The sequence below is a fragment of the Histoplasma capsulatum genome, genomic scaffold, assembly GCF_000149585.1.
Source record: "Histoplasma capsulatum NAm1 scaffold_7 genomic scaffold, whole genome shotgun sequence".
NCBI lineage: Eukaryota > Fungi > Ascomycota > Eurotiomycetes > Onygenales > Ajellomycetaceae > Histoplasma > Histoplasma mississippiense.
The window spans coordinates 1,515,961-1,527,036 of record NW_001813976.1 but is presented as its reverse complement, the minus strand read 5'-3'; the positions used below and the strand labels follow the sequence as shown (position 1 = coordinate 1,527,036).

Below are 11,076 nucleotides of genomic sequence, written 5' to 3'. Positions count from 1 at the left end.
GAAGGCTGTTCTAATTTCTTCGTGCCTTAATCAGCTATTCCCCAACCCAAGGGTCGGGATCAGACGAATTTAGTTGGAAGTTGTTGAACAAGCAGGATACAACGCTCTTTTAGTGGAGTCCGATGATAGCAATGCTCAACTTGAATCCCTCGCAAGACAAAGGAAATACACGAGTGGCGGAAGGCGTTTTGGTTCTCGTTTTCCTTCGCAGTTCCCGTGATGGTGATTAGCATGCTTCTTCCGATGTATCTTCCTGCAATCGACATCGGAAACTTCGAGCTCATACCTGGCTTATTTTCTGGTGAAATCATCTGCTTGCTTCTTACCATTCCTGTTCAATTTGGTGTCGGGAAGCGGTTTTATATCGCGTCATTCAAATCCCTCAAACACGGCTCCCCGACAATGGATGTTTTGGTCATGCTTGGTACCTCCGCTGCATTCTTTTTCAGTATTCTCGCAATGTTAGTCTCGATATTCTTCAAGCCCCATTCTCGGCCAATGACCGTGTTTGAGACCAGCACTATGCTTATCACATTTATTTCCCTCGGTCGGTGGCTGGAAAATCGAGCTAAGGGCCAAACATCCCGAGCACTATCTCGTTTGATGTCCCTTGCTCCTTCTATGGCAACTATATACGATGACCCCATAGCCGTCGAAATGTTAGCTGAAAGCTGGGGTTCTGTACCGCTTTCGGCTGAGAAGGATAAGACTATTGCTGCAGTTTCGACTGTTCAGAAGACGATCCCTACGGAATTAATCCAGGTTGGCGATATCGTCTGCCTCCGGCCAGGAGATAAAGTTCCAGCAGATGGTGTCGTCATTAGAGGTGAGAGCTATATAGACGAGGGTATGATTACCGGTGAGGCTATTCCCATCCGTAAAATAAAGACTTCAAAGGTCATGGCTGGCACTGTGAATGGCGCTGGCTGGGTTGATTTCCGGGTCACGAGAGCCGGTCGAGACACACAGCTGAGCCAAATAGTCAAATTGGTCCAAGATGCACAAACCAGTCGTGCTCCTATCCAAAGAATGGCTGACATAGTGGCTGGTTATTTTGTTCCAGCCATTATCACCCTTGGGCTCATCACTTTTTTTGGATGGATGATTCTTAGTCATATTCTTCCAAATCCACCTAAAATCTTCGTTACTGAAAATCCCGGCGGGACATTCATGGTCTGTTTGAAACTTTGCATATCGGTTATTGTTTTTGCTTGTCCCTGTGCCCTTGGTCTTAGTACACCCACAGCGGTTATGGTAGGCACAGGCGTTGGTGCTGAACATGGCATCCTGGTCAAAGGGGGAGCAGCCCTGGAAGCAGCAACCAAGATAACGCATGTTGTATTCGACAAAACGGGCACCTTAACGATGGGCAAAATGAGCGTATCGGGGACTAGAATGGACTCTACATGGACCTCCAATGATTGGCGGCGTCGCCAGTGGTGGTTGATCGTTGGGCTTGCTGAACTGACCAGTGAACACCCTATTGGCAAAGCCATTCTTGCAAAGGCCAGGTCAGAAGTCGGGGCATCAGATGAAAACCCTCTCGATGGCAGTGTAGCCGATTTCGAAGCGTTAGTCGGAAAGGGGATTTCGGCGATTGTTGAGCCCACTTCAAATGTCAACAACGTTCGTCATCATGTTCTTGTGGGCAGCGCACGCTTCCTTCGTTCCAGGGACATAAATGTACCTCAATCAGCTGAACCAGAGCCCGGTTCCTCTGAATTCGCGACCTCAATAGCTGTTCGGCCAAGAAAAGATAGCGAACATGTTGCCGGGTCCACTCTAATTCACGTTGCTATCGACGGCAAATATGCTGGTACTATCACTCTTCAAGATACGCTAAAACCAACGGCGGCAGCCGCCGTTGCTGCTCTCCACCGAATGGGTCTCACCACGTCCCTCATAACGGGCGATTCCCTTTCCACCGCCCTCGCCGTTGCATCTTCTGTAGGAATCCCGGCCTCGTCAGTCCATGCATCTGTCAGCCCTTCCGAAAAACAATCCGTCATCGCGTCCCTTCAAAAAACTCCCTCATCTATAGTTGCCATGGTGGGAGATGGCATCAACGACTCTCCCGCCTTGGCCACTGCATCTGTCGGCATCGCCCTCGCATCTGGCACAGACGTTGCCATCGAGGCAGCAGACATCGTCCTCATGCGGCCCGATGATCTCCTGTCCGTCCCCGCAAGCCTTTGTCTCTCCCGCTCGATCTTCCGCCGCATCAAACTAAATCTCCTCTGGGCCTGTATGTATAACGCCATTGGCATCCCTTTCGCCATGGGCCTCTTCCTCCCCTTTGGCGGAATTTCGTTACACCCAATGGCTGCAGGAGCCGCCATGGCTGCGTCAAGCGTCAGTGTCGTTGTCAGCAGTTTGCTCTTGAAATTTTGGAAGCGGCCTAGTTGGTTAGACTCCCAGAAGTTGGAACGTGAAGCTGAGCTGGGTCTAATTGGTACTAGCGGCCTGAGTCGTGGTGGGCGGGGATCGTGGTGGAAAAAGAGCCCTTTTACGTCCGATCAGACTCGTCGGGGTCGACGGACTTTTGCTTGGCTAGTTGCGCTTGGTTCAGACGCTGTGATGAGCCTTACTGGGAAGCGGAGAAATGGCACTGACGATGAAGGCTACGTTCCTTTGAGGCCTGTGGAGCCTGTTTCTGTATAGTGTGTTTCTTTTCTTTTGTTGGGTTCTATTCTCGTTCGCGAAACGTTTCGTTGTAAGTACCTTCTAAATCTTCTACTACCAGGTCCAGGCATTTTTGTTTGCTGTCATATTTTCTATTATACATTGCCTCAGATTTCTCCTTGCTTTTGTTCATGTGAGGCACTTTTCCCCTTGTGTTGGTTCGATTATTTTTACCAGCCTATGTTTTCCTTCCCTCTGCAAATACCCCTCGTCGTTTTCTACTTAACTTAGCCTTTTTTGGATTCTGTATCTTCTTTTCGTTTTTCTTTCATTCTTGCATCCATTGGCGGCTTAAAGTAAATTCATGAAAGAGATATTTTTGTTCAGTTATTGTCCATGGCTTCTATCTAATATTGTAAATAATCCGTGATTTCCTTGAGCACGCAACAACTATCATCTACGGGTAGCCAATTATCAGAACAAGTATCTAAGATACTGGCAAAAGAATGTAAGAGTAATGCAATTTTACATCTACGCGAGAATTTTCGGTTTCAATCTTGGTTAGTTATCTATTTCCAAGGTATTTTTGGATCTTATGAGTTCTACCACGAAAATGCTTACCATAAGAATGAAATATTTGAGATCCGTCCCCCTTCCCCAGAGAACGTATTCGGTGCTAGAAAAGAGAGAGAGTAAATTAAGGTAGAAATCCAGAAGATATTCAGAAGATATTGAATTTGTCTGTCCACATACACGGACAGATATTGTCTGATTGTCTGTCTGATAACATATGTATGTTGTGGGTGACGATTAAACCAGGGTTTTTTTTTTTTTTTTTTTTTTTTTTTTTTTTTTTTTTTGGAATCCAAGTGAAATAAAAACCAAGAATCGTGGACAAAGCTGAGTGATTCCGGGGCAGATAAAATAATAAGTCCTGACGTGATCATATAGAACGGAAAAATTTTCCAAAATAAAAAAAAAAAGAAATAAAGGATGTATATACCAAGCCGCTCAAAACTCCCCTGTCATACGGTACCTTAAAAAAAAAAAAGAAAGAAAGAAAGAAAGAAAGAAAGAAACGGCATTCTGAGATGAACGAGGAAGCCCTTAAAGGTTTATATCTGGATTGACGATATTCCCGGCCTAGCTGAACCACATTCAAATCGTGCTCGCTCGAAGCAAACGTCTTGAACTTCTCCCTTCCCCTCTCCATCATTCACTTGCCTTCTTTGGTGGCGGGGGGAAATACATGGTCGCCTGACTCTGAACTTCTGCTCCTGCGTTTCCATTCGGCGGTGGTGTTCCATTTGTTGTAGACCCACTCATCTGCGGTGGTGTGGGGCTCTGCGAAGGTGAAGGCATGCTGAAGTTTTTCAAATGGGAACCATTCGGCATATCAGGAGGAAGGAAATGGTTTCGTAGGGGCAGGTCTGTGGTTCCACCGAGACGGTTAAAGGCTTGGGTACGAGGCGTCATTGGCGGGAAACCAATGCCCCCGGGAGTCATGGGTGTGTGCATAGAGTAAGTGGGAGATTTCAGACTTTTTAGGTCTTCGAGTTCCTTACGCCGCTCGAGGCGCTGTCTTTGCTTTTCGCGGATCTCTACAGTGGGGAGGCAAGAATAGATAGCGTAGACGCTGTGGACGATGAAGATTGCGCTAAGAAAGAGGTCAGCGTTAGTGGGGATTACTCCTTCTTGTACTCTCTATGCTTGAAGTGAGGAGGACACCTCAACTCAGCAAACTCAGCGAGTGGCCAGTGACGTACAGCATTAACACAGTGCAAGCAAATGATGCCTTTGCTTGCCGGCAATAACCAACATTGGAACGACTCTTAGCGACGTTGCAATTCTTGGTGAGATACCATGGCGCGCCTGGTTGCGGGCGTTCGGGGTCGGACATGTCGGGAGACGCTTGATATGCGATTGAAATAGCATAAATAATGGTCAATCCTATGTGCACAAGTACGGAAAGTGGAGGATAAAAGACGTTCAAGATGAACATAGGTGCCTTGACGAGCATGAGAAACAAGCTCAACACCGATATAGTTAGGTTGAAGTTTGTAAGACTAAAATTTGACATGATTAGAACCACGATATTCTCAGCATGGATTAAATAGCTTACCCAATAATGGGTAAACTCAAAGGCTATTAGACATACAATTGACTCCAAGGCTTGGGTGTAGTGTATGGGCGATAGTTTGCAAGAGTGTAAATCTCGTCTTCCGGGCCGCTATTGAAACCATTCTGAGCGCCATCTTTCCACAGTCTTGTTCGATATAGATCTGGCGCTGCGATGCCGAACAAGGCGAGGATCGCAATGGTGATGGGGAGTTCGATCCCGAGTAAAATCTTGAATAGGATGGGTGGTCGATACTTCCGAGGTAGATACCACAGCATTATGACTCTTTAATATAGAGAATAAGTAGAAGAATAGGAAGAGTAGCGGTGGCGGCGATTGAGCGAAGGATTCAAAGGACGGCGCCCAGAGCAAATCCCAGATGTTAGGATTGATAGGGATTAATTATTTATGAGGTTTCCAGTATGGATGTGGAGTAGAATATAGTAGTAGACAAGTGTGTGTGTGTTATATCTTCAAGCCAGGCCCGCTGGCAGGAGTTTCATTTCAACTATTGTGTTCACCGGTAGTGGTGATGCATGAAGAAATCGAAAGGAGTACGGAAGAGGGAGAGAAGTGAGAAGGGAGATGGCAGGGTCGGACAGAAAAAGAAGGGAAAGGAACAGAGCACATTCTGTGTATTTAGGTACTCTTCTGCTCTGGAGGGCATGCAGAGCTGCTCGATCCAATCCCTCGTCGTTGTTAGAGGGATGGGGTCATGTTTTCTCGCCAAGGTATACCCGCAGCATCTAGGGACTGAACGGACGAATAATCAACTCCCCTGAACACCATCAAGAGGAATCAGATCAACCCACAAGGCCATGGCCGTGTGTCCGGCGAGGGAGACGAGAAGGTCAAGCTTGTGCTGAGCGACAAGCTGCCGCCGGACCCATGGTTGGGTGGGGAAAAGAGGCACCTGCACAACCATGCCCAGGGTGTTGCGGCGAAAGTAGAGCAGGCACTCAGCCTAGCGTTGGTGTGACGATTTGGCCCGATGGCCAATGGCAGACCAAATACTGGGATCTTACTGCATGCCATCACACGCTACCCAGAAGTGGCCAGCGCCCATGTAGCGCAAATCAGAGAGCCAGCCTGTGATTGACCAGTTGCAGAAATGGGTTTCAATGAAGGAGAATCAGTTGTTTGAATCATTGCATGGAGGTATCAGGGATTCAATATCTCATCACAAAGTCGCAGCTGGCGGCGCATACTTGAGTGTCGAGCGTAGGCTGGATGTTGCGTATTTGTTAGTATTCTTTGTTCGTTTGTCTCCGATGATAAAGAGGAGAATACAATGACCGATGCTTAGACTCTGCAGTCCCATGAACAACGGATACCCCCGCACCAAGATAATCCAACAAGTGCTCTGTCCTGGTGGAGTCAGCTCAACTCAAGAATCCTGAGCGGTGATAGTAATATCTTACGCTGGGTATGTTGGGACAATGATTACATACGAAAGTGGCAGCCATTGATGGCTTATCTGTCTTATCAAACCAGGAGAACCTCAACGTGCAAGCGATTGAAATATTTGTAGGATTAGGATCATAGCTTGAAGTCAACTCATCGATATCCATTCAGTATAGTTACACGTGACCTTCCGACTCACCCACTCGTTCCAAGTGTCCATTGCATTCCCGGGGAGATTGACATTATCGCAGTACTGATATGAAACACTGGTTTGTATCCTCCTTTTTAAATCTGTCAAGCCAGTCTCTCCAAACCCAATGTATGACGTTTCGGTCGTATACCTGCGACAGTTTGGGACATGTCCACCAGCATTCCACATGAGCTACGTACGGCGCAAGAACCACGCCAGGATATGCTCTATAGAGTCCGTCTATCAAGCATAACACAGGTGAATCCTACTATCCGCATCTTGCGGTTGGACGTAGGACGAGGTCCGACTTACTACCATAAAGATCAGAAGAATGAATGCGAAGTATGCTTGAACCCCACCCTGCCAACTGTACTGGTAGATTTTGATAAAACCATTTTTAATGTATAAGATGTGTTTCAAACCACCAAAATTACCTCTATTAAATATTAAATGAAAGAAACCTTCCAACTATACAGTCCAATCAAAACCAATCAAAACCATTCCACTTCCTGGCCGGCCAATGGCTCGATGTCCATGTCCCCTCCGTCCCGCAAGCCGGTGGCTTCACGATAACCTCCACCCCAAGCGATGCATTGCCACTGAAAAATGATAGCAATAGCAACGAAACGACAGAATTTCCATACATAGAACTTGCTGTCCAAGAATCGCCATCAAACCCACCGGCTGCCTGGCTCTGGCGGCCTAAGGATGAGATTCTTGGACAGGAGCTCGCAGTAAGGGTTGGGGGCAGTTTTATCTGGCCACCCCCTGATATTCCGCTGGAAGATATTGGGAGAGTGGTGTTTGTGGCGGGTGGAGTTGGGATTAAGTACGTATGAAAATTTTGCGGCTTTAATAAAATGCATGCGTTACCCCAGTCAGGAGTGAAATAATCTCCAAAATGACCCTGACCCTCTCCAAATCAACCTCTTTCCAATCCATATCATATTCGAAAAGCCGGAGGGGGTTTGGGAATGACAATGAACAAAGCATGTCAACGTACAAAAAAAGATCATAGATACCTTTTGGCTAACCATCCTCGTATAGCCCATTAATCTCAATGATATCACATATCTTCAAAGACCCCTCGAAGTTACCGCACTCACCATCCATTCATTTACTTTACTCGACCAGATCCCCAACCCAACCCGGGCCTGGTGGTGACATATCAAAACACCTAGACCAAGTCCTCTTCTTTCCCCGGCTTCGCAACATTCTCCATTCTCAACAGTCACAGTCACAGCCACATCCACATCCACAGCACCGGCGCCAGCATCAACAAGACGACCGGTTCCTCCGCCTTCAGTTCCATCTCTATATCACAAATCTCCACGAAATGCCCCGCAATCCGCCAGCCGATTTCTCGTTGTACAAGCGTCGCATCAAGACGACTGATCTGCATGAGGTCATTGGTGGAAAAAGAGAGGCCATTCGAAACGCGTACCGCTCAAAAGGCCGTCGAACGGTGTGTTATATCTGCGGACCACCTGATATGACGGATGAGCTGGTTGCAGGTGCAGAAGAGGTCCTTGGGGCTGGGGTCGGGAAGGAGAGGAGCGTGTTTTATGAAAAGTGGTGGTGAATTGTTTTGTGGGAGGAGAGGAGAAGCATTGATTTCTCTTCCTCCCCATGTATTTTCAAGTTGTGGGGTAATATCATGGATGTTTCGTCTGCATAGGCGAAATGAGATATTAGCAGACCCTTTGATAGGGACCTTAATAATGGTAATATTTCTTCGGCGAATTTATTGCTTCAATAAAGCAAGCTAGGCATGTAACGAAACTCGATGATGGGAATGCCAATAAGAAAAAGTGGAGTGAGGGACATTGGGTCCGCGTGAAGTTCTTCAGGCCTTGCATAGTTTTGAAAGATTATACCCAAAACCAATGAATGATACTTTGTTTCCCCACGAAAAAGAGAAATTTCCCAAAAACCAAAACCAAAAAATATGGAATATAACTGAAAGTGCCCAAGCAATTTCAACATCGGTGGACCCGCTCGGAAGGAAAACCTGAGTAAAAAACAATAAATACCTAAACGGTTAGAGAAGTAGATGTGATATTGGCCAAGCAGGAAAAAAACCCCAGAGTAAAGCAAATACGAAACAATTGGGATATAAACACATATGGATGGGGTAGGATATAAAAGCGTATTATTATCTCCCAGCAAAAACGAACACAACAAATTGTGTTAAAGAAATTATAAAAAGAACAAAATGAAAATGAAAAGAAAATGAAGATGAAAATGAAAGACCTGAAACCTCAAAATCCCAACGCCTCCGGTTTTTTTACACATGCCGCGCCTTTTTTATTTTGTAAATTATAATGTGAAACATAATAAAACGAATAAAGAAGGGGATGAAAAGTCAGTATCTAATCGGACTGGACCACTTTACCACCGTCCACAATCATCATCTCGTTGATTTTTGATGCCGTGTCGCCATACTCAAGCCGCTTATAGGTCATTATTCTCGCGGAGTTCATATTGATATCGAAGAATCGGACTCGTCGGATGTAGCCACCGTATCCACCATAGCCACCAAAGCCGGCGCCACCGGCGTAGCACATCCACAGTGACGGCTGTGAATATTCATTCCGTGATAGCATACAGTAGTCATTTACATGATCGCTAAAGGAGAGGATAAAACAAGTTAGGGCGAAGATCGGTTATAAATTGAACAAAACAAAGAGCTAACTCATGGTTGATGACGGTGGATGACTTACTGGGCCACAGCTTACAACGACAACATTCTCGCTAACGAGGGCATCTCTAAAGCCCGAATTAAATCTTGGAGCTGTTGACGGTTCCGTCCAATTACCATAGAAGGCGCTGTTTCTGTCTCTGTATTCTGGAAGTGGAATGTGAATGAACGCTAAGTTCATATGGATATAGCGGTATTCGCGGTGGGATTTCTGAAGTCTCTCTGAGCTAGACTTGAACCATTCGATTTGGCTAGGTTTTATCCAATCGTACCCACGGTATCTGCGCTCATCCGGAGAGTAACTGTGCGTATCGAGAAGATAAAGGCTTAACGCGGAGTGAGATGAAGTATGGTCAAGAACTTCGACAATATAGTTGCCCACGCCATCGACATCGACTGGGCCAGGCTCTGATAAAGAGTACGGTAATTGTTGCAGGAGGGCCATAGACTGTGATCGATCAAGATTGCCCTCATCATCATGGTTTCCGAAGATAGCGGCATACGGAATACGACGCTTAACAAAAATATCAGCGAGTTTGAATATCGCAGTTGCCGCATCTGGTGCAGTATCGCCGTTGACTTGGTCACCGGATATAATGACCAAGTCAGGTTTCTCTTCGTCGAGCATTCTTTCAAGGAATTCCAGGGTGCGAGGGTCCGCTTCACATTTGCTCTCATCTTTCAAATGCGGGATTGGCTCCCGGCATTTTCCCAAGCCTGTACTCAAATGCAGGTCCGACGCCTGCATTATCTTGAATCTCCCATCTTTTCGAATTCTCGGAGGCGGCCGTTCAAGCTTGGCAGGTGGACCTCGTCTGACAGACAAACGCGCTTCACTTTTAGTATCCAGCAAGAGAGGCGTATCTTTCACTTCCCAGCCCGTTCGGGGATCCGCAGCATCGGCACCGAAAAGGACATCCAATGAGGTAATAACCTTCTGCGGGTCCCCTGTATGACTTCGGTCTGTTCTCAAGAGCCAAATACCCGCCGGCCTTGCTTCCCACTTCTTATCCGTACCGGCACCAGGATCAACTCTGCCAATTTTTAGGTCAATAACAACCGAATCTGTCGGAAGAAGATCCTCCTCTTTTTTTCTTTGTATGTGCATATATGCGCTCGACGTCCAGCTGGTCCCCAGGTATAAGTCCTTCTCGATGCGATGCCATACCTCCGGGTCGAGCGTACAACTTGAGAAAATGTTGAGGGAAGAGCAAGTCGTGACAGTCACATCAGTAACAACAAGTCCCGGGTGATGGGCAGGCAAATGGTCATGGATTGCAGCGGGCAAGAATTCTAACTTGTAGTCGAAGATAAAGAGCAGAAGGAGAACAATCAACGCAAGTAAGCCTAGCTGAATCCCGGTTCGAACCTGGTCAAAAGATTGTCAGTGCACAACACCTCTTATTTCTTGTACGAAAAATAGACGCCAGCAACTTACAATGCGACGTGTCACCATGGTTTTTGCCAGCTAAATCAAATCAGCCCGCAAAATCATAGGGGAGAGGGTGCTGTCTATCCGTGAGCATGGTGCACTATGGTATATACCCCGGCGTTTTCGTTAGCGGCTTACCCTAATACTTTAGTGGGATGAATTTCACTGAATGAGTAATATATTATTAATACATGACACTCTGTGTTGTATCATCCATCTCACAACAACATAAGGTTATTTTCTATCATAAAAGGTAGAGATGAGATATATACTATATACACTGTATAGATTTTCAATTTTCAGCACCTCAAAAATTCAATTCTGGATCATCAAGAACCCGTGTAAATTGAAACGCGCACAAAACCACGACGACCCCCAATATAAAATGTTAGTTCATCACGGGGCCGTATTTACCATTATCCGTTCCCTCCTGGACCGGAAGGGCATCTTTTTTTTTTCTGGGAGCTTCAAGCAGCTAGAGACTCCGCGTAGAGTCATTCGGCTTTATATCTTTTCTCCCGTGATTATAATTTTATAGATTACAGCTGACTGGGATCCCAGGAGAAAAAGCTCTCCAAACGTTCTAACTTGGAATGGCAAGACTGGTT

General features: G+C 46.3%; 4 protein-coding genes across 4 annotated transcripts; 2 read left to right on the top strand and 2 right to left on the bottom strand.

Annotated features, from left to right (window-relative positions):
* Positions 1-219: 219 nt before the first annotated feature.
* On the top strand, positions 220-3,394 carry HCAG_06076 (conserved hypothetical protein; the record flags this gene model as incomplete). The annotated part of the gene is made up of 5 exons (XM_001538421.1): positions 220-2,473; positions 2,662-2,713; positions 2,794-2,815; positions 3,128-3,182; positions 3,384-3,394. 5 exons carry the CDS (start codon positions 220-222, stop codon positions 3,392-3,394), a joined length of 2,394 nt encoding a protein of 797 aa, XP_001538471.1.
* A 440-nt stretch (positions 3,395-3,834) lies between these two features.
* On the bottom strand, positions 3,835-5,019 carry HCAG_06075 (predicted protein; the record flags this gene model as incomplete). Its single annotated transcript, XM_001538420.1, has 3 exons — positions 3,835-4,279; positions 4,389-4,688; positions 4,781-5,019. The coding sequence occupies 3 exons, from the start codon at positions 5,017-5,019 to the stop codon at positions 3,835-3,837; spliced, it is 984 nt and encodes a 327-aa protein (XP_001538470.1).
* Positions 5,020-6,503: 1,484 nt separating this feature from the next.
* Positions 6,504-7,917, top strand: HCAG_06074 (predicted protein; the record flags this gene model as incomplete). Its single annotated transcript, XM_001538419.1, has 3 exons — positions 6,504-6,677; positions 6,812-7,164; positions 7,383-7,917. The coding sequence occupies 3 exons, from the start codon at positions 6,504-6,506 to the stop codon at positions 7,915-7,917; spliced, it is 1,062 nt and encodes a 353-aa protein (XP_001538469.1).
* A 790-nt stretch (positions 7,918-8,707) lies between these two features.
* HCAG_06073 (conserved hypothetical protein) lies at positions 8,708-10,915 on the bottom strand (the record flags this gene model as incomplete). The annotated part of the gene is made up of 4 exons (XM_001538418.1): positions 8,708-8,914; positions 9,059-10,405; positions 10,475-10,504; positions 10,883-10,915. 4 exons carry the CDS (start codon positions 10,913-10,915, stop codon positions 8,708-8,710), a joined length of 1,617 nt encoding a protein of 538 aa, XP_001538468.1.
* Positions 10,916-11,076: the final 161 nt, after the last annotated feature.